General features: G+C 65.0%; 1 protein-coding gene across 3 annotated transcripts in view; it reads right to left on the minus strand.

Moving 5' to 3' along the window:
* Window positions 1-20,927, minus strand: part of VAV2 (vav guanine nucleotide exchange factor 2) — a 91,498-nt gene that overhangs the window by 31,163 nt on the left and 39,408 nt on the right. For all 3 annotated transcript variants that reach the window (XR_008392114.1, XM_037127659.2, XM_053667698.1), the window contains exons 3-4: window positions 8,669-8,727; window positions 1,119-1,187 (exon numbers count right to left, since the gene is read on the minus strand). Coding sequence is in view for 2 of the 3 variants with exons in the window: in XM_037127659.2 (XP_036983554.2) it covers window positions 1,119-1,187; window positions 8,669-8,727 (128 nt within the window). In the remaining variant the exon portion in view is untranslated. The remainder of the gene's footprint in view (window positions 1-1,118; window positions 1,188-8,668; window positions 8,728-20,927) is intronic.

The following is a 20,927-nucleotide window of genomic DNA, read 5'->3' on the forward strand; positions in this document are numbered from 1 at the left end:
TGCCAAGGAGGGAATGGGACGCACTCCCACCCCAGGCTGGGCAAGCAGGAGGCTGGAACAGGGCCGAGGAGGCTGGGGGCTGCAGGTCCTCACCCCCAGGAGACTGCCGCCCCCCGGGCCTCTCTGAGCCTCGGTTTCCTCACCCCTGCAGGGGGGCTAAGCCACAAGCCATATTCAGCCACATACATCGAAGGCACGCATGTCATCAGCGGGGACCTTTTCAAAATCCCTCTGACTTCTGAGACTGGTCAGAGTGGGCAGCTGCCACTTATCAGGGCCCAGAAAAGTTCACTGTCACGCTGGAGCGAGGCCCCGAGTCAGCAGAGAGCTGGCAAAGGGCTCTGCACCTGGCCCAATGGCAGTGGCCCGCCAGCTCAGAGCGGCCAGGGGCTGCCCCAGGCCTGGGCAAGCCTGTCTCTCCTGGGGCCCAGGCCCCCCTCCTGAAGCACGGGGCTCCCCTGCCTCCCCCACCCACGGCCTCTTCTTAGGGAAGCTGCCGGCCCCTCCTGGAGTAGCAGGCCACACGATCCCACCCGACCGCAGCTGGCCCAGCAGCGCCAGGTGATTCCTTCCGAGAGAGTCCCCCAAGGGCTCCCATTGGTCCCCGGGGGCTCTGGGACCATGAGGTGAGTAGCCTGGGATGGACGGCCAGGCCTGGCCATGAGCAGGTGCAGCAAGGTGGTCCTCACAGAGGGGAGGCAGACAAACGCAGCATTGAAAAGACCGGCGACACCCCGGTGGCTGCAGTGGCCTGGTCTAGGGCCCACGCCCACCCCGTCAGGCCACCTGAGCCCCCTCTGGACCTGTGTGCCCAGGGCCGCGCTCCAGAAACCTCGGGACCTCCAACCTCCCATGCAGCGCTCAGCCTGCAGCCCTTGCAGAAGAGGCTCCCTGGACCGGGGACGGGGACCGGGGAGGAAGACCACACCCGTGTCACCTCCAGACACGCTGGGGGCCCTTCCAGACGTGGAGGGAGGCGTGAGATGCAAAAATGCCCACGTGCCGTCTGCGTGGGAGCATGCGGAAGCCAGGTCCCCGCCCCCGCCCCGCCTCCAGCCCCGCCGAGCCCCGCCCCTCCACTCACCGCCCCGCCCCGCCCCGCCCCGCCCGCTGCTCACTCCGCCAGCTCCTCCAGGCTGCGGTACACGTCGTCATCGCTCTCCGCCGTCTCCTCGGAGGGGAAAGGCCTGCAGGGAAGGTGACAGTGAGGTGAGCAGGTCCTATGGCCGGCTGGGTCTCCCCCCCCCCCCCCGCTCCCGCCTGTCCTCCATCACGGGCCCCCACTCAGCTCTGTAGAGGAGCCATGGGCTTCTGTCGACTTCTTGGGGGAGGAAACGGGGCCCAGGTGACCTTGGGGTGTGTCGTTGTGTTGTGACCCAGCCAGGCAGACACCCCGAGTGGGAGGCCCAGGCCCCGCCCAGCCCCACACGGTTGCCGTGGCTTCTCCCTTCCCTGACCATCCTCATCCTCACCCTCACCCAGGCTGTCTTCCACCAGCAAGACCACGAAGACCTGCCTGGCCGGGTGGCCCTGGTGGCTGGAGCGTCGGCCGGTCCACCAAAAGGTCGCCTGTTCGACCCCCAGGACAGGAGGCAGCCAATCGATGTCCCTGACATCACTGTTTCCCCCACCCTCTCAAATCAACACACACGTCCCCAGGTGAGGAATTAAAAAAACTACCCCCTAAGAGGCCCTTATCCAGGGCACTTCAGGGCCTTGTTTCCGGCCAGACAGACCACCAGTGGTGGCTCACTAACCACGGACCTGGAAGGAGTTTTAAAACTCTGTGTCTCTTTTTAAAAACAGTTGGTCTTACGTGGTTGCATTTCACTCCATCCTCCTCCCCGAGTCTCTGCGGGGTCCTGGGTGGCCGCTCGCCCCGCCCCCTCGCCCGCCCGTCCCGGCCCACGGAGAAGGCGGAACGCAGAACCATCATTGGCGCCCAAAGAGTGCGCCCCTGACCCGGGGCCACCAATCCCCTGGGGGACACGGCTGCAAGGCCAGTTCATTACTGACAGAGCCAGAGGCAGGCTGCAGCCAGGGTGGGCGGAGCAGGAGGGGGGACCACCTACCAGGGGGGGCAGGACAGGGGGCCTTGCATGGAGGCCGGGGCTGCCAGGGGGGAGGCCACGCCACACCCCACTCAGCCGAGTCTCCATTCACCCCTCAAGGCTCCGTTCGGTCCCCACTGCGTCACACAGTGGCCAGCACTAGGATGGACGGATGGATGGATGGACAGACAGGTGGGTGGGAGAGTGGTCGGATCTGGGGTCAACGGGCAGGTGAGTGAGATGAATGGGGGGCGGGAGGGTGTGAGGATGAGGAGGGGCCTGGCCAGGAGGGAACAGGTGAACAGATGGGTGGATGGCAAATACTCTCAAACTCCTCCTTCCCCAGGAACCAGAAGTGGCAGCTTTAAATCCGATTTACGGAAGCGCCTTCAGAAGAGCATCTGAGAAATCACACAGAGGCGTGACTTCACCACCCTAACCCCGACTTCCACACCGAGGCAGGTTCTGGGGCCTCGTTCCCCCCCCACCCCCCGCAGCACACAGCCCAAACGGGGGGGGGGTGGCTAGGGCAGGCGGGACTGGTGGCCACTCTGCAAAGTGACCCAGGTCCCCCCCCTCCTGCCTCAGAACCAGCTGACCCACCAGACCCCACCGTGCCGCCCCCGCCCCCAGCTCCCCCACATCAATGGCGGTGCTGGTCAGCTCTCTAAGGGGAGAGAGGAGAAGCAAGCACCACGGCACTGTCTGTCCGGTGAACGGTCCTGGGCGAGCACCGGGCACAGCCACCCAGGCCCCGCCCCCCAGGCTCCCCTGGCCCCGGCAGGATGGTCCTGAGGACCCACTTCCTTCTGCCCAGTTTTGGGGAAGCCGTGCTTCCCGCCCACCCCACCGAGGGGACTGAGGGGTCCCCGCGCAGGCAGCAGGTGCCTGCTGGGAGCCTGGGAGCCCAGCAGAGCCCCCCAGTCGGTCGGAGCCCCCGAGTCGGGCAGGCAGCCACGGGCCCGTGCACGCAGCAAGAGGAGTCGCTGGCCAGAGGGAGGGGACCCGAGAACAGCACCAGGCGCCAGTGGAGGCGCCGTCCGGCCTCCTCCCCCCGTCGTGGGTTCCCTGCCCCGGCTCTGAGGGGCTGCCCTGTGTCGCGGGTACAGGGACGAGGCCGAGACGGGACCCAGCTCTGGGGTCGCCGCTTGTCCTCAGGGCTTCTCTGAGATTCCGCGAAGGTTCACCGTGCCCACCCTTCCCACCCTGGAGGGCAAGACCAGCCTCCAAGAGCAAACTCAGCCCCAGAGGCCACCCAGCCCTGCGGGGCGACCACCCATCCCGTCTGCACCCAGTGCTGACCCGGATGAGCTGGCCGCCCAGGTCCTGGCCATCACGGGCAACGGGAGTTCCGTTTACGCCCCGACACTACCTGAGGGGCCCTGGGCGGGTCCCCGCCCCTGGCTGGGCCTCAGTTTCCGGTTCTGAAACCGGCCTCAGAATTCTCTGTGTCGGGGCGATGGGAGAGCCGGGCGGAGGGGAGAGGGCAGCGTGGGTGGGAGGGACCCTGGCAGCCCGGCCAACAGCCCCCCCCAGGACCAGCACCGGGGGCCGGGACCCTGCAGCCAGGCCAACCTAAACAGCACGTGGAAACTGTGGCTGCAGGGCCCAGCAGGCCCGTTAATTACCGGAAAGCCACCGGGGTGCCGCCGCTAATTGGCAGGGAGGCTCAGAGCCCAGGGCTGCACTTGGCAAACCGGCTCTCCGGCTACCGCGGCCGACTGTCACCACAGACTGCCTCAGCCCCGCCCAGTGCAGACGAGCCATCGAAACAAGGCGGGGGGGCGGCACCAGGCCGTACCCCTGCCCCCCCACACCCGGCCCAGGCTGTGCCTGTGTCACGGATGAGGGGGACCTGCACCCACCGAGAAGGCCACACAGGCACAGAGGGGAGGGGAAAGGCTCTGGGGGGGACATGGTCTTGGCCCGGGGAGACTGGGGGGCTTCTCCCAGGAGGTGGCAGGGGGACTGGTTTGAAGATCAAAGTCCGATTTCATGTTCAGAATTCCAGCCTCATACCAGATGGGGCACTACGGCTTCCTAGGCCAGGAACTCGCCAAGGGAGTGAGCTTCGAACCTGCGACCTCACCTGTGCAGTGAGCGAAGCCACCTGCCTCCCCAGTGTGCTGTGAGGCTTTCTGAAACGCAGTGTGGAGGCCTTTCCCACGGCGCCAGGCACATCAGGGGGGGATGGGCGGGGTTGGGCCGGGCAGGGGGGGTGGTCTCTGCTCATGGTCAGGAGTTACGGTGAGAAGAGGCAGCCCTCCCCTCCCACGGGTGAGCACGCCCTGCACCCTCGGGAATGTGCGGGCTCAGTGAGGTGGGAGTGGAGCAGGGCGGATGCTGAAGGGCCCGGTGGGGCAGGAGTCCCCTGGGGGCCGGGGGACAGAGTGCAGATGGGCCGGCCCAGGGGCTACCACCAGGATCTTAAACCACGGTCAGCAATCGGTGGGTGGGCCTCGCTGCCTCCCTGGGGCAGCGACGCCCAGGTGAAACCAGGGCCACAGTCCCCGCCGGGACCCTGGGGTCTGCAGAGGCAGGTCCAGGGGGCAGGGCAGGCAGGAGAGGTGGGCTGCTGAGCAAGGACATGGTAAGTGTCCGCCCGGTGGAGACCCCCGAGCGTCCCCCACTCTTGCTGCTCCCAACTCTGCATGTCACTGGGGACAGGGCACCTGTGACCGAGGAGGCCACCTTCCCACCCCTGCTGACTGGAGGGGCCTCTGAACCCCGAACCTCTGCCTGCCAGCCGTTAGCACCGGCTCGGCATCCGGTCCGGGCCGCAGGGTTGGAGCCTGCCCGGCCTCCCGGCCCCTCCCGGCTCCTAGTGGCAGTGGGGGGGTGGGGGGGGGCCCAGATGGTCTGTCCCCTTCTCTGCTTGGCCTCGGCCTCCTCCCCTGGGTCTCCCCCATGTGCGTCTCTCAGAAGGACCCTCGTCCGCCATTGGACGGAAGGCCTGCCAGGCAATCTGGACGGCCGCATCCCAAGAGCCTTAATTTCATTACGTCTGCAGAGAGCTTTGTCCCAGCGAGCTCACGTTCACGGCCCGTCTTCCCGAAGCCGCCCCACAGCCCACGGCCCCGGCCCACCCACGCAGGCTGCGCCCGGTGCCCTGCCCCCGGCCCGAGCCTCACCGCCGGCTCTGACCACCAAGCACCCCCAGCCAGCGTGGAGCTGCTTCCCGCCAGCGAGACACAGCCGGGTAACGCATTCTGGGAAAAATGTGTCTGTTTCCCGCTCTCACCCCTTTGGTGGCAGCGGCGGGAGGCGCACAAGCGCTCCTGGGAACCTCCCTCCAGTAGGGGTGACGGAGGAGGGGAGGTGCCCCCCCCAACAGCCAGCACCGGAGACGCAGACACCGGCATCGTAATGAGAGGAACGCAGGCTCGTCCACCGGGCTGGCCTGGGGGTCACATGGCCAGCTTGTCTCCCTGCTGAGAGCACAGCAAGGACAGGTGGCCGGGACAGGTTGCCACCAGGTGGGACAATGAAAACATCTTGCTGACAGGCCGAGCGGCCAATAAGCAGGTGGCAATCGCCACGCCCGTCCCAGTCTCCATCCTCACACAGGTCTGGTTCGTGGGACAAGCTGGGTGACAGCCAGCAGAACAGGGACAGCGTCAGCCGGAACGGGGAACCACCAAGAGAGCTGTGTGCGGCCTGTGCCCGGGAGCCAGGCCCGGGGAGCCAGGGCCGACCTCTGCAGATGCAGGGGACACTCGAGGAGGGGACGGGCTTCACGTGGAACAGGACCTCTCAGTGGCGAGGGCCCTTCACAGTCGGCCCCAGGCCCTGCGGCCACCTGGCTTCAGCGGTGTCAGCACCTTCGGACAATTTGGGGAGGCCTGGGGGTGGGAGCGTCAAGGGTAGGCGCACCGGCCGGCTGGATGGGCACCTCTGGCCACCGGAGACAAAAGGCAGACAGACGCCTGTCAGGGGCGGAACCCGGAGACCCCACTGGGCCACGGGCTGACGTGTGGCTGAAGCTGCTTCACCTTTCGGTGTGTAACTCACAGGGCATCCAGGGTGGAGCCGCCGGGCCACACTCAGGGCAGCGGGAGCACAGGGGGCGGGGCCTGCAGCGGGCGCAAGATGAGGGGCTTTCCTCTCAGTCCTAGAAAGTTCTGCTGTGCTCCGAGCTCCCAGGGGCCGCGGGCAGACAGGACCCCGGAAATGGCCTGGATCGGGCCGGACGAGGAGGGGGAGCGCAGGGAGGTGAGGAGCGGCGATGAGGGGGTGCAGGCCCTGGCGCTTCTGCTCCCAGACCCCCCTCCTGTCCCTCCTCCTCCTCCCCCGCAGGAGTGGGGGGTTAACCCCACAGACCTGGGATGCCCACACCTCACAGGTGCATCCAAGAAAAGTCAGGGCCTGGCCCAGCTCCCTGGGCCCTGGGGACGTCCTGCCTGACAGAGTCTGTGTCACCTGGGGCCTTGGGCCAAGCCAGGGTCTCTGCTAGTGAAGCTTTCTGGGGCCCAGGCCACACGGAACAGCCCCTGCTCTGGAGGGGCTGGAGACCAAGGTCAGCCACGTGGGGGGTCCAGCGGTGTCCCTGGGACAGACTCCCCGTGAGAACTGGACACCAAAACTTGGGGGGCAGGGCTCCCCTGGTTGGCAACACACCATGAAGGTTGTCACACATGGGCCGGGAGAACTGTCACCCCTGTGGCCCCACTGGGAGGGAGAGCCAAGGACCGGAGCCCGGCCTCCCCAGCCCCCGCCCCGAGCTCACACCCTCTATGGACCTCCCTCCGCCCTCTCCTGAAATGAACTGTGACAGTGACCGTAAGGACAGTGGCCTCCTGGCCGTTCATGCTTCCTGCAGGCACAGAGCAGAGGGGGGCGGATACTGGGCCCCCCTCCATTTCTGTTATTACAACAAACAATGTGGCCCCCCGGCTGGTGTGCCTCAGGGGACTGAGTGCCATGGCCTTTGAACCAAAGAGGCATCGGTTAAATTCCCACTCTGGGCACGTGTCCATGCTGCAGGCCAGGTCCCCAGTAGGGGGCGCGTGAGGGGCAACACCAATCAGAGGGCAGGACGACGCAGGGCCAACTCCCCGAAGCTGCACCCCAGTCGGAGCCCCCAGGGGACTGGTCTCCAGAAGTGAAGCCCCAGGGAGGCAGAGGCCCTCCGAGCTATGGGGGGAGGGGGCCAGGGGGCAACAGCCAGAGGCTGCGGCAGGACCCCGTCTGCACGGGGGCAGGCCGCCCGTGTGCCCCCAGGAACCTAACTGGGCTCCCGGCCCCAAGCCCCCAGGGTGGCAGGGAGGAGGGTGAAGGAATTTAGAGGGGGGACCACAAAGAGCAGGTAAAGTGACAGATCGGTGGCACAATCTCCATCCCGCCACTGCGGGTGTGTGAGGTGCCTGCGGATCAAGAATGTGCTGAAAGCCAGCCAGCAGTGAAGCCACAGCACAGCACCCGGTCACCACGGGCCGGGGACACGGGGCGGACCGGCGTGTCTGGGGAGCACAGAACAGAAAAACCGGGTTCTGGCCTCGTGTCCGGAAACGACGCTGGTTCTGGTGAGATGGGTTTGAGCTGCCCCGACGCCAGCCCTCACCAGCACTCGGTGACATTCTGGAATGTCTGCCACCCTCGGGGACAGAGGGCCTGTTTGGTTGTCACTCTTCACACCCTACGCCGTGAATATTCTTTCCTAGGTGTTTCATGTGTCCTTTCGAAACGCTTTGGAACAGACTGTCGTGTGACATTGTTTTTTAAGCCCTGAATTCACTGGAATTTCTAGTCCTCTGACAAGCCACCAGTAAAGTGACTCCCTGGCAGTGGCATGTGTCCCTGTGACACGGAACCTGGAGCCACAGCCCCACCAACGGGCAGCCGAGCTGGCCCGGGTCCACCGGGAGCCGCGGGCCCGGGACCCCCAGCCTGCAGGCGGGCCGGGGACCCCCAGGCAACAATAGAATGAAGCCCCCCCCAGAGTTCAACCCACCTCACACCCGGGGGGCCCTTTCCACCCTCCCAAGACCCTCTTGCACTCCTACTAGCCCACGTTCCCCCGAAACACCCAGAAAGGGCAGTTCCCACACCCGGTCCTGGCCGGCCGGGATCCTGGTCCCCATTCAGAGGTCTCTCTGACCCTGACCAGCGGGCTGGGGTTGGCAATGGGCCGTGGTCCTGTGGGGCTGCCCTTCCCCACGCCCACGGGCGGTGCGGCCCTTCCATGTGGGGAGAGGAGAGGTTGGACCGTAGGGGTTGCGGGGCTCTAAGTGGAATGAAAACCACACGGACACGTCCTGCCCGGGGACTCCAAGCAGGCAGGCCCCCTTCCTCCTGTGTTTACAAAGACGGCGCCGGCTACTTCGTCCCCACACTGGGCCAACCTGCTCCCTCCACGTCTGTGACAGGGTTAAGCTGCCGACCTCATCACCTAAACCGAAAGGGACTCTGCAGCCACCAGCACCCTGCCTGCCAGTGGCCCGGTGTGCGTGAGCGGCAGCCTCTGCCCTCCTCCTGGCCCTGCCGACCACCGCCAACCAGCAGCTGGACAGCACATGGGCAAGCCACAGTGAGGACACGGACGGGGGCGGGGGAGGGGACACTGGACATGCTCACGTCCGGGAGGTGCAGGTGGGGGGGCGCGCACTCCGGGGGCTTACCTGATCCCTTTGTTCTGGGCCACATTGTGCAGGGACAGCCTGGACACTGCAGAGATGACCTGCGGGGGGACGGAGAGACACCTCTGTCACGTTACGAGGAAACAAAGTCACGGCAGGGCTGTCATGAGGGTTTTGTGGAAAGAGCACAGAACACCGAGTCCTTGTCACCTCGGGGGGGAAAAGCAGCCCAGCGCAGCACGGCTGGGCCGGACACCGGCTTCGTGCCGATGGCACCGAGTTCGTCATTCTGGTGCACCGATACCCAAGGGCCACCAGGCTGAGGGCGGAGGGGCCCCGGCAGGACATCCCCAGACTGGCAGGCTGGTCACAGGTGAGCTGTGACCCGCTCGGCGACCAGCCTCGGCCACTTCTCCCCCTCGCCTGGGCTGAGGCCCCACCCTGGCCTGCCCAGCAGACAGCGGCACCCACCCCACTCCCGGCTGCAGAAGCCCCGGGGCGGGGGGGCAGACGGGGAGGGACGTTATCGAACAGATCGTGAAAATGACTGGCAGCAAGCGGGCACCAGGCTCTGCCGGAGATCCCGGGAGACAGTCGGGAAGGCGGGTGCAGAGTGTGACCCTCGGGCACAGCGAGAGGCTGCCCCCATCCACGCCGGGACTCGCGGGGGACCCAGGAAGCGGAGCCCAGCCCCCACTGGGAGACTTCGTGGTGTGAGCACACGTGAGGGGGTTCGTCTCTGTGTGTCCATGGGCGTGAGTGTGCGAGCTTGTATGTGCATGGCACGAGTGCTTGGGTGTGTTTACACGAATGTGTAATGGGAACAGAGAACTTGAACGTGGCCCGTGACAGCCACTTGCTAACTCCAGACACCCTGCTGGGAGCGGGGCGCCCCGGGAGCTGAGCCCAGGGGCCCTTCCACGGGCCTCGCCTTGGGGAGCCCCCGCGCCCCGCCATGGCCTGTCCTGACGCGCAGGTTTGGAGACAGGAGAACAGGTGGGGTCACCTGCCCAAGGCGCCCCGGATGGGACACATTCCTTTTAGGTTGTTCTCCTCCTAGCAGCAACTTTTCAGAGGCTTGAGGGCAAAACCCGAACCAGCCAGAAGGGCTGTTTCTCAGCCTGCAAGACAGCAGACTCGGCCAGCTGTGCTCCAGGGGCCGGGACCCACGGGGCCGTGAACCTGAGGGGCTGGCTCGCTGGGCAGCGGGCCCAGCCGCGCCCCAGGCTCAGCAGCCCTGGTGGGGGGGGGGCGGGGCTCTCTCACGAGCAACTGGGCTTTGGATGTTATTCTTGGCGTTAAGAGCTCTAAATATTTACAGAGAACAGGCATCGGAGCAACACTGCCAGCCGCCCTCCCAGGCATCTGACAGAAGAAGTGTTAGCGCGGGGGGGCCGGAAGGCTGGCAACTCCAGGGCACACAAGCCGCCGCTCTCGTGTCCTGGCCGTGCCGTGCCGGACACCACGAATCAACCGCCACCCCCCTCCGCCCCTTGAGCCCCTCCGCACCAGCGGCCTAGCGGACACAGGAGACAAAGCCCGATCGCCCACCTGGCGTGAGTGCGGAGGCGGAGCTACGTACATGGGGGAGCAGCCGCAGGGAGTGCACCGGGCACGGGAGGTGGCCCCCGACGTGTCCGTGGGCCCTCGGCACCGGGCCCAGCTCGGCTCCTCTGGCCGGAGTGGACACGGCAGCCTCGGCCCGGATATCATGGCCACTCGGCCCGGAGCTGGAACCCGTCACCAGGGGCCTGAGAAGGGCCCGACTCCAGGGTCCTGTCCAGACAGCGAGGCTCCTTCTGCAGCGCTAGACGTGCCCGGCTCTGCCGCAGGCGCCCGCCTGGGCCACGTGCTTCCCGGCTGGAGTCTGTGTGAGACCACAGGACGGCCCGCTCCGGGGACCCGGGGAGCCGAGATGCTGGGGGCAGATGTGGGACCCCTGAGACTGCAGTGAGGAGAGCCGGGCAGGGGGGCTGGCCCCTTGAGAAAGGGCAGGAGCAGGGGCACCGCCCGCAGGGGGCCGGCTTCCCCAAGGCTGAGCTTGGAGACCAGATTAGACCCCGCCCCTCGGGCCTGCCTCTCCGGAAAGGTAAATGTCAAAGGGTGACATTTTCCCAGCTCCTCCCTCCGCCTCTCGGCCTCGTCCCAGTTAATGAACAAAATGAAGACACACACACCTGCCCTTCCTTCCCGTCCCCGCCCCCACCCCACGGACAACGGGCTCCGGCCACCTGGGCCCACAGAGCTTCCCAAGGGGAGGAGGGAAGGGCAGGGACAGAGGGCTCCCAAGGCTGGCTCCCCAGGGTGCCCCCCACCGTGACCTTTAACACTGTAGCTCCTTTTCCTACGCAGCTCAGAGACAAAAGGCGGGTGGGACAGCCTCCAGGGCGGGGCGTCAAGGTCTGAGGCCTGGACCCAGATCACAGCCTCAGCTCAGGGTCCCCGGACCCTGGGCAGCAGACACACTGACCCTGGCTCCCCACGGGGTCTAGGTGCCCGACGCCAGCAGCCCGTCAGCTCCCTCACGTCCACAGGTGGTGCTTCAGGAGGCAGACCTCCCTCAGCAGCTCCGCGGGCTCTGGGCGGGGCCTGGGCTCAGACAGGCAACAGCACAACAGCACAGGCTCGGTCCCAGCACTGTCCCGCTCAGGGCGGCCTGAAGGGCACAGGTTGGGCGCGGAGCTGAGTGGGCAGTAAGGACTTCTGCAGAAAGGATGCATGGTCTGCACCCCAGGAAGGTAAGGGGTGGCGTCAGGGCAGCCCACACCAAGCCTGCAGTTCCAGAACCAGGCTCCCAGGACCCCTGCCCTGGGGCTTCGCTGCCTCCTCTTACCGGCACTGGACCATGATGATGCTGGTGCTACCGACCCCCGTGGGTCCCCGAGACCCACAGGAGCAGTGCCCCTGTGCTGGGCTCCAAACTTTAGCTTCTGATGCTGCCCAGGCAGAAAGAGGCAGGCCGGCAGCCTGAGGAAGGTGTCCCAGAGATACCAGGGTGACCTGGAGTGGCCGCCAGCAAATCCCTCTGAGCAGGGCGCTGGGAGCGGGCCCCTCTCGCGCCCCGGCTGCCTGCCCACCGCTGCTCTGCTGGTTCTCACATCTCTCAGGTGTGCTCACACTCACACACCCCGGCCGGGCTCGGCCAGGGACAGCAGGCCTGCGGCCCAGGGAGCAGACTGCCCGAGCTCCGGGGTCCAGCCCGGAGGTCCGGGCCTCACTGTCCCCGCTGTCAGGGCTGCGGACCAGGCTCTGGGGCTGGGCGGGGCTGAGCACCAGCTGCAGATGTGTGTGTGGGTGCCCGTGACAGCAGCCTGGAGACCTCACGCCCAGCCCCCTCTCCAAGGGCCCAGCACCCCGAGGACAGCCACGGAGCGGTGCACCAGGGCTCTCCGCCGGAGGGTGCTCGGCGAGATGCTCCCAGCCCCGGCCCGCAGGGGGACCGTGCCAACGGGGAGGTGTCGCTACAGACGACCGAGTCCGAATGCTGGGCGTGTGGGGCGATTCAGCTGCAGACGCACTGACCTCGGCGATTCGCAAACACACGAGGACTCGGCAGCAGCCGTGCTGAGCAATAACAGGGAGATAAAATAAAGGCGGGCAGGCCTGCACAGCGGGATTCTGAGTCCAGCGTGGGCCGAGAGCGTGGGCGGGGCTCACTGAGGCGACGTTTCACAAACACCCCAACGACAGGAGCAGGTTGTAAAGTGTGTAGGAGGGAGAAGGGTCCAATTTTCACACATGCCCACGGGTGCCCTGCTCACTCTCGCATCGGGGGCTGTTCTGCCGCAGCCCACGCAGCCCACGTCTTGCCCGGCTTCCTGCCTGACCTGCCTCATTCCCTCAACCCCCACGGAGCGCTGCTGCCGCCCTTCCCGGTTTCGGGAGGGGTCCCTGCGGCCCACGGCTGCGTCTGACCCAGCTGGCCCATCTGGCCGTGGGCATGACTCGCAGCCCTGGCACGGGCCCAGACGGGCGGGCTCCCACCCTGGAGCTGATGCTGACGGCAGCAGACGGACCGCAGACCTCATCCCCAGGCAGCAGGGCGGCCGTGAGGCCCATGTGGCCACAGGCCTCGGCTTTGGGGGGGGAGTTGGCTGGGTGGGCCGGCCCAGGCCACTCAGCGTCTGTGAATGCAGGCTCCCTCCGCCCGCCGCTCCCTCCCTGCCTCCTCCCGGGACGTGACAGAAACAGCAGCTGCCGCAGGCTGAGCATCAGGCTGAGGCTGCCCCGCCCCCACGGCAGGTACAAAGGTGAGCTCCAGGTGTGCTAAATATGGGAGACATGTCAACCCCGGGCTGCAGACAAGCAGCGGCTTGTCCCCCGGATGGAGCTGAAGCCGCGACCCAGACGCAGGTCTGCCGCCCGGCAGCATGAGTCACCCCCCCCCGCCCCCCGCAGGTGCAAGGGTCCCCAGAGCAGCCCTGGGAGCCGGGGCGAGGTGCTGACTCGACGTGACTGGGTGGGTGGAGCCCGCTCCCCTGGAAACCTCGCCCACTGTGGGAGGCACGGGACACCTGTCCCTTCCCTCTTCCGTGTAGGAGAAACCTGGCCCCAGGGGCCAGAGAGCAGGCAGGTCGGAGCTGGCTGCCGGAGGCCCCGCCTCGGCCTGGCACCCTGGTTCCTGACCCGGCACGTGCGGTTTGCCACCACCACCACACTCCTGTGGGGTCGGGACCCTCATCCCCACTTTCCAGGTGGGGAAACTGAGGCCCGACAGGTGACCTCCCTTGCTGGGGACACACTCTAAGCCCAGCCCTCCCCCAGACATCTCTGCGTTTTCCCCGGGAGTGACCTGCCCATCCCGACCCGCCCCCGCCGCCTCCGCCTGAGACTGGAAAACGCTGCCAGAGCAGGGGGAGGATGCTGGGGGTCAGCGCTGGGATGGCAGCAGCCACCAGAGAACAGCCAGCGTGGCCCCTGCAGGCTGGAGACGCACAGCCCTGGGCACTCACAGCGGCTGACCCGCCATCGGCCGAGTCACAGCCCCATCGAACCCCTGGAGTAAAATGATGCCGAAGGGAGCCTGAGCCCTGACCCCGAGCCTAAGCCCTGACCCTGAGCCTGAACTCTGACCCTGAGCCCTGATCCCAAGCCTGAACTCCGACCTGAAGCCTAAACCCTGACCCTGAATTCTGACCCTGACCCTGAACTCCGACCCTGAGCCCTGACCCCGAGCCTGGCACCGGACTCAGAAGCTGTCCAACCCCCCCACTGAGTCTTCAACCGGCCGTGACTGTCAGTGTCACCTGTGGGAAGGACACACACGGCGGAGTGGTCGCCCGCCCAGGGCAGCAGGGAGGGCCGAGAGCCTGGGCGGTGTGAGGGGCACCTGCACCCTTCAAGGGGGGAGGCCAGGACCCGGCCTCAGCCCCTCCCCATCAAGCCTCTCCCCGGAGCCCCTCCCCCAGCGCTTCTGCACCCCAGCTCCAGCCCGCAAGCCTGTGCCGCCCGTCACACCCCCGTCACTCACAGGGCCCAGGTGGCAGCAGCCACGACCTGCGGAGGGCGGTGACCCTCAGCGCCGCTTTGCTGCCCTCCCTGACTAGTGGCCGTCTGCACAGCCAGGGGACCCAGACCGCACCTTCAGCCCAGGGCACCAGTTCCTCAGCCCGCACACTTGTCTCCGAGGCGGCGGTGACGGAGGAGCTGGGCTGCCAGTTTGAGAACAGCCCGGCGCCCCGGGTGTGCGTCTCTCCCCAGTCAGCCCGGCGCTGCCCCTGGCTCCTGGCTCCAGGCTCCTGGCCAGCAGGGAGCGGCGCAGAGGCCACAGCGCCCCACACGTGGCGTTTCCCCTCTGGGCCGTCTGTGGGCACAGGGGAGAGTGGGCCCACCTAGCTGCCCAGGTGCGGTGGGGGCAGGGGGGGCACTGGGCACCGCGCTGCAGCCACCCGAGGGTGGGGAGCGACCCGGGCCAGATCGGGGACAGCCATCCACACCACAGCAGCCACACAAGTTACAGAGCTACCGCTGACCACGGGTTCGGGCCGCTGGGCCCATTATTCTGGAAAGATCCGACCGGACCAAGCAGTAGGAAGGACCACTCTGAGTCTGGAGGCGCAGGCCGCCATCCCCCCAGCCAAGAAGCCCACGGAGAGCACACGGCAGGGCCCCCTGTCCTCACCTGTGAGGTGAGGACGACACCCCCCCACGTCCCACTGGCACCCGGTGGCCTCACCTTCCCAGGCAGCCGCCCGATCTGTGCCTCGCCCCACCACTTTGGGGGACGGAGGCAAAGCTCTGCAGGGACTGAATGCCTGCGTCCCCCAAACTCCTCTACTGAAGCCTGTCCTTAGGGGGGTGTTATTGGGGGGCCCCGGAAGGTGGATCGCCTGTGAATGGGATCGGTGTGTTTACAAGGAGACACCCCACCGGGGGGACTCGGCAAGAAGGCGCCATGTGAACGCAGGCGCAGGCCCTGCGGGGACCCCACCACTCCAGCACCCCAAGCTCGGAGGGCAGCCCCCCGAGAGGGGGGCTCAGGAATCCCATGGGACCTGGAGGTAGACGAAGTCGACCCTGGACCCCCTGCAGGAGAGAGCAGGGGTGGGGGCCCCATCCAAGGTCTCGCCACCACCCTGGCCAGACACACACGTGTCCCCACTCAGGGCGCCTGAGCCGCAGCCCCCGGGAGGGTCCGAGTACCAGGCTTGACGTGGCTGCTCCGGTCCCGTCAGCCGCACCCTGTCCCCCAACCCGGCCGTGCCCTGAGCTCCTGGGGTCCCAGACCAACGTCCATGAGGTGGGGAAGGCAGCACCCTGTGGAGGGGTTCCCGCTGCTCATCCCTCTGTGTACTCAGCAGCGATCGGCACTGAGCTGGGACCGGAGGCCACCAGGGGCCTCTGGAGTGCACAGGACCCGTCGCGGGCTCAGTGCTGTGGGCAAAGGACAGACCAGCGGGTGGCACAGGAGCACAGGCAGGGGCCTCACCGAGGGGGCTGGGGCCTCCGAGAAGGGCCCCCGGAGGAGGCGCCATGGAACTTGAGGCCTGTGGGTGCTGCGGGGGGGGGGGGGGGGGGGGGTGCAGCCTCAGCTCTGCCAGGCAGGGCAGCTCCCACAGGCCGTGACGGACCCGCCCTCCCTTCCCCAGCAGCCTCTGTGCAGGCCCCTGGTGCCCACACGCCCGACGAGCAGTGCTGGCCCGTGGCGGGACGCCGGGGTGACGTTCCCCACTGCGCCCGGCGCTGATGGAAGCAGGTGGAAACAGTCCACCCACCCAGTCCTGTGACCCCGCCCACCTCCGAGGTTGCAGAGCGGGAGGGAGACGGGGAGGGAGGAAGGGACAAGGGGTGGGGGCGAAGCGTGGGTCGAGGACCGGGCTAGGCGCCCCGCCACGAGGACGGCCGGCCCACCCTGCGCCCCTCACTCAGTCCCAGAGGGCAGGCTCCCCAAGGGCCACGGGCCTGTCTTCACAGACCCCAAGGGGGGCCTCGCCAGGCCTGGCACAAAGGACAGGTCCCTGAGTTGGCTGCTGTCACAGCCGACTGACGTCTGTCCTGGGTTCCAGGGTCCCCCCAAATTCATGCCCTTCCCTAAACCAGATCAGGTTTTCCAAAACGCAGAGGCCGACTGTGCCCTTCAGACCCAGAGGGCAGGATGTTCCCTCCCAGGTGACAAAGAGGGACCGCCGCAGCCCCAGGGACTCTATGGCCTTGAGACCACGGCAGGCGCTGGTTCCTCCTGGTGCGGGGGGATCCTTAGGGGTCCTCAAGGGCTCAGGCCCACTCAGAAGACAGAGCCACTGCCCGCGTGGCCCCGGGACTGCGAGGGCCCCCCACCCCGCACACCGGTGCCTTCCTTTGGGGTGGGGCCAGGGCGGCCATCTGCCAGGCCCATTCTGTGGGAAGTGACCCTTCACCCGCACGAGCCCTCGGGGACGCCCTGCAGAAACTAATTGCCTGGAAGCATAAATGACCCGCCCCAGGGATGGGGCAGGGCGGCGACAACTCTGCCGGGAACAAAGCCACCTCGGCTGCTGCAGCTGCCCACCCACTGCCCCCAGGGAGGGGCGCCCCCAGGTTTTCAGAGAGGTGGGCAGCTGGGCGCCGGGTGCCAGCTGGGTCCTAGGACCCACCTCTCCACAAACAGCGACTTCCAGCCAGCAGCTCCCTGCTCCACCGGACCCCCCCAGCTGTGCACCCCCCACAGAAGGGACCTGAGAGTCCACTCGCCCGTTTCAAAGACACCAAGAGGACCCCAGGTGGCAGGAGAAGAGCGCAGGACTAGGGCAGCGGGCAGAGTGACCAGGGCACGGGGACATGCCACAGCCTGCCATCCCGACTCTACTCTCTGGCCGTGTCCCCGGGGGCTGGGGGAGGTGCGCTGAGAGACGGGGGCACGAGGCTGGGGGGCGGCAACTGCTCAGGTCACTCTGGGTGACAGGCCCCAGGATGCAGGCGGGAGGGAAGGCAGGTGGCTGGCCAGCCTGCGGCCGCCTGGCCCTGCAGACAGGGACCCTGGACGCGGAGGGACGGACAAGCACAGGCAGCCTCTCCTCGCTGCTGCCCCACCTCCGGGGACGCCCCAGCCCGACTGAACGAGGAAGGTGCTGGAAGTCCCGCCCCACAGGTTGCTCACCCCTCGGCACCTCAGGGTCTCACCTGCAACAGGAGGAGTGTGCTGTGGGGTCCCATCATGGGGCTCTGGGGAGACACCCTGAATGTTCACGGGCTTCCTCACCCCCCACCACCCCCAGGGGATGTCTGACACCCCCACACCACACCTGGCTTCTGGGAGAATCTTGTTCTGGCAGTTCCTCCGGAACCCCCACCTGCTGTCTCCTCTCAATCCCTCCTGTGAGGCCTCCTCCCCCCACAACAGCCTGGAGTGAAATCTGGCTTCCCAGTGACAGGCGGTGGCAGTGGCGGCGGCGGCTGCACGGCCAAGTGACCTCGCTTAATGCGGCAGAACTGTGCACTCAGTTTCCCCGCCTGTAATAATCACAGCGCCCGCCTCGGCCTCGCTGCTGGGACTTGGGAGTACCGCTTGCAAGATGCCCAGCAGGGTGGAGACACCCAGGTTTCCCAGGTCCTGACCAGGTTTCTTCTGTTCAAAAAACAGCAGAGAAAGCCCTGGCTGGTGTGGCTCAGTAGACCGAGCACTGGCCTTCGAACCAAAGGATCAGTGGTTCAATTCCCAGTCCGGGCACATGCCTGGGTTGTGGGCCAGGTCCCCAGTAGGGGGCACAGTAGAGGCAACCAGGCATTGATGTTTCTCTCTCTCCCTCCCCTCCCCTCTCTCTAAAAATAAATAAAATCTTTAAAAAAAGAAAAGAAAAGCAGAGAAAAAACCCAAGGGGGGAAGGGATAGGAGGTTAACTGTGTGACAAACACTTCTAGGTCCCCCGGGTCCTTCTCCGTCTCCCACAGGAGACGGGTCTCAGACGGGCCCGGGCTGCCGGGCAAGGCCCCATCCCCATCCTCACCGGCAGCAAGGCGGGGCCGCGGGCCCATGTGTGGCCCAGGAGCGGGTAAGAATAGGGCTGGGAGGAAAGCCCTGATCTTGACAGAAAAGTTCTGCCCCTCCTGTTTCTCCCCTGATGTATGGAGTGTGGGTGTGATGGCTGAGGCTGAGCAGCCATCCTGTGCCGTGAGGAGGCTACACTCAGGACAGCAGGGTGAGGGAGTGTTTGGAGGCCGAGCTGCAGGGACTGTGGTGCTGCCTGGACTTCTACTGTGGAGGGAGAAGCTTCTGGCCCGCTTAGCGGCTTTTACAGGATCTCCCGTCTTAGCAGCCACCATTGCCACCCAGTGCCGGCCATCGGCTTCCCCAGCCAGCAAGGGCTGGGCATCTTTTTTTTGCCTTTTCTTCTTCTTCTTTTTAAAATTGATTATGCCATTACAGTTGTTCTATTTCCCCCCCCTTCATTCCCCTCCACTCTGCACACCCCTCCCCCACCATCCCCCCCCTTTAGTTTATGACCGCGAGTCTCAAGTTCTTTAGATTCTATATTTCCCCTACTATTCTTGCCCTCCCCCTATTTTCTACCTACCATCTATGCTACTTATTTTCTGTACCTGGTTGTTAATAACTGTGAGTTTGCTGTCCTTTCACTGTTCATCTTTTTTATCTTCTTTTTCTTAGGTAAGTCCCTTTAACATTTCATATAATAAGGGCTTGGTGATGATGAACTCCTTGAACTTGATCTTATCTGAGAAGCACTTTATCTGTCCATCCATTCTAAATGAAAGCTTTGTTGGATAGATCAATCTTGGTTGTAGGTCTTTGGTTTTCATGACTTGGAATACTTTTTTCCAGCCCCTTCTTGCCTGTAAGGTCTCTTTTGAGAAATCCGCTGACAGTCTGATGGGAACTCCTTTGTAGATGACTGTCCCCTTATCTCTTGCTGCTTCTAGGATTCTCTCCTTCATTTGAATCTTGGCTAATATAATGATGATGTGCCTTGGTGTGTTCCTCCTTGGGTCCAACTTCTTTGGGACTCTCTGAGCTTCCTGGATTTCCTGGAAGTCTATTTCCTTTGCCAGATTGGGGAAATTATCATTTATTATTTGTTCAAATAAGTTTTCCACTCGTGGCTGTTTCTCTTCCCCTTCTGTATCCCTATAATTCGGATGTTGGAACATTTAAAGATGTTCTGAAGGTTCCTAAGCCTCTCCTCCTCTTTTTGAATTCTTGTTTCTTCATCCTTTTCTGTTTGGTCATTTTTTTCCTCCTTCTGATCCACTCCCTTGATTTGAGTCCCAGTTTCCTTTCCATCATTATTGGTTTCCTGTACATTTCCCTTCGTTTTGATTAGTTTAGCCTTCATTTGTTCCTCTAATTTATGACTAAAATCAACCAGTTCTGTGAGCATCCTGATCACCAGTGTTTTGAACTGTGCATCTGATAGGTTGGCTATTTCTTGGTCACTTAGAGTTATTGGCTCTGGGGCTTTGAGTTCTTCTTGAGCCATTTTTGGTCTGTTCACACCTGTTACGTATGAGGAGCGGAGCCTTAGGTGTTCACCAGGGTGGGGCCACCCAGGCTCGCTGGGTTGTGACACTGTATGTGGGGGCGGGGTCAGAGCGGGGAAATAACGGCCCCCTCTGCTGCTTCCTGCCACTGGGGCCTGTGCGTTCTGTCTCACTGCTCGCTCCTTCGCTGGTTTATCTGCGCGGGAATGTGTGACCGCAGTCAGCCTGCCGCCTTGCATCCTCACTGGGTCTGCCCGTCGCAGCCCCACGCCTGGGATCTGCCAACCGCCACCCACGCACCTGGGTCGGTCTGGCTGATCTTTCCTGCCCTGCCCCGCTCCGCCAGCTGCTGACTCCGCCCCTCTTATCGGTCTGGCTGAAGGGTTCGTTGTTGTCGGACTTCCGCGTAGTTCAATTTTCCGTGTTTTGGCTGCGTTTTTTGTTACTGAAACTTTGTTGTCTTTAAACTTGGTTGTGCGAGGAGGCACAGTGTTTCCACCTACGCCTCCACGTTGGCCAGGGCTGGGCATCTTAACATGCAACGTACAAAAGTACTCAGAGCTCCTCACGTCCACATGGGCATTTGCTGAACGAGGGAGCTCAATGGAGGGATGAAGGGGCCCTGGCAGGACGGGTTCTTCGGGGGGAGGGGCAGCCTGAGCCCGCCGGCCGCCCTCCGAGAGCCTAGAGCGGACACTTGCCAGCCGGCTCCCCCAGGACCCCTTCGGGGGTCAGCGCCCGCAGGCTCGGTCCAGGTGGCCCTGCCTGTCCTCCCACCCAGGGAGGATTTTGTGGACACAGCAGGGACAGAGGTCCCACAAGATGGGTCCTCTGGGGCCAGGAGCCACAGCAGGAGCAGAAGAAAGGTGCAGGAGGGGACTCGGTGGCCTGAGAACGGGACCCGTGGTGTGACACAGCCTGTCCCCTTGGGCCCTGCACGTGACCCCCTGCCGTCCAGTCCTCAGTGTCCTCGCCTGCGATGGGGCACAATGGGCAACAGAGGAGGCTGACCTCGGGGGTGGAACAGCGGGTGGAGGGTGCAGGGGAGTGGGGAGGAGAGGAAGGGGGGAGTGAAGGGGGGAGGGAAGCTTCGAGCCCCAGGGCGGGCGGTTGGGCGGGTGGGAGAGTGAAGGCCTGGCCGGGGCTGCTCAGGGGGCCACGGGGGAGGCCGAGGGGCCGCCCGGTGTGCAGGCGAGGCCGTCCTGGCTCAGGAGCAGAGGCGCGCGGCCGCGAGCTGGGACGTGCCCTCGCACACAGACAGGCCTCTGTTCAGTCCGGAAACCTGGGCAGGAGACTGAGGGGGAGGCGAGGGCGGACACCGTTTTGAGAAGGCTCACACCCCAGTCTGTAAACACACACTCACTGGAGGATGCAGTCGAGTCACCGGTCC

Source organism: Artibeus jamaicensis, unplaced genomic scaffold (genome assembly GCF_021234435.1).
Source record: "Artibeus jamaicensis isolate MK-2021 breed Jamaican fruit bat unplaced genomic scaffold, CSHL_Jam_final contig_471, whole genome shotgun sequence".
NCBI lineage: Eukaryota > Metazoa > Chordata > Mammalia > Chiroptera > Phyllostomidae > Artibeus > Artibeus jamaicensis.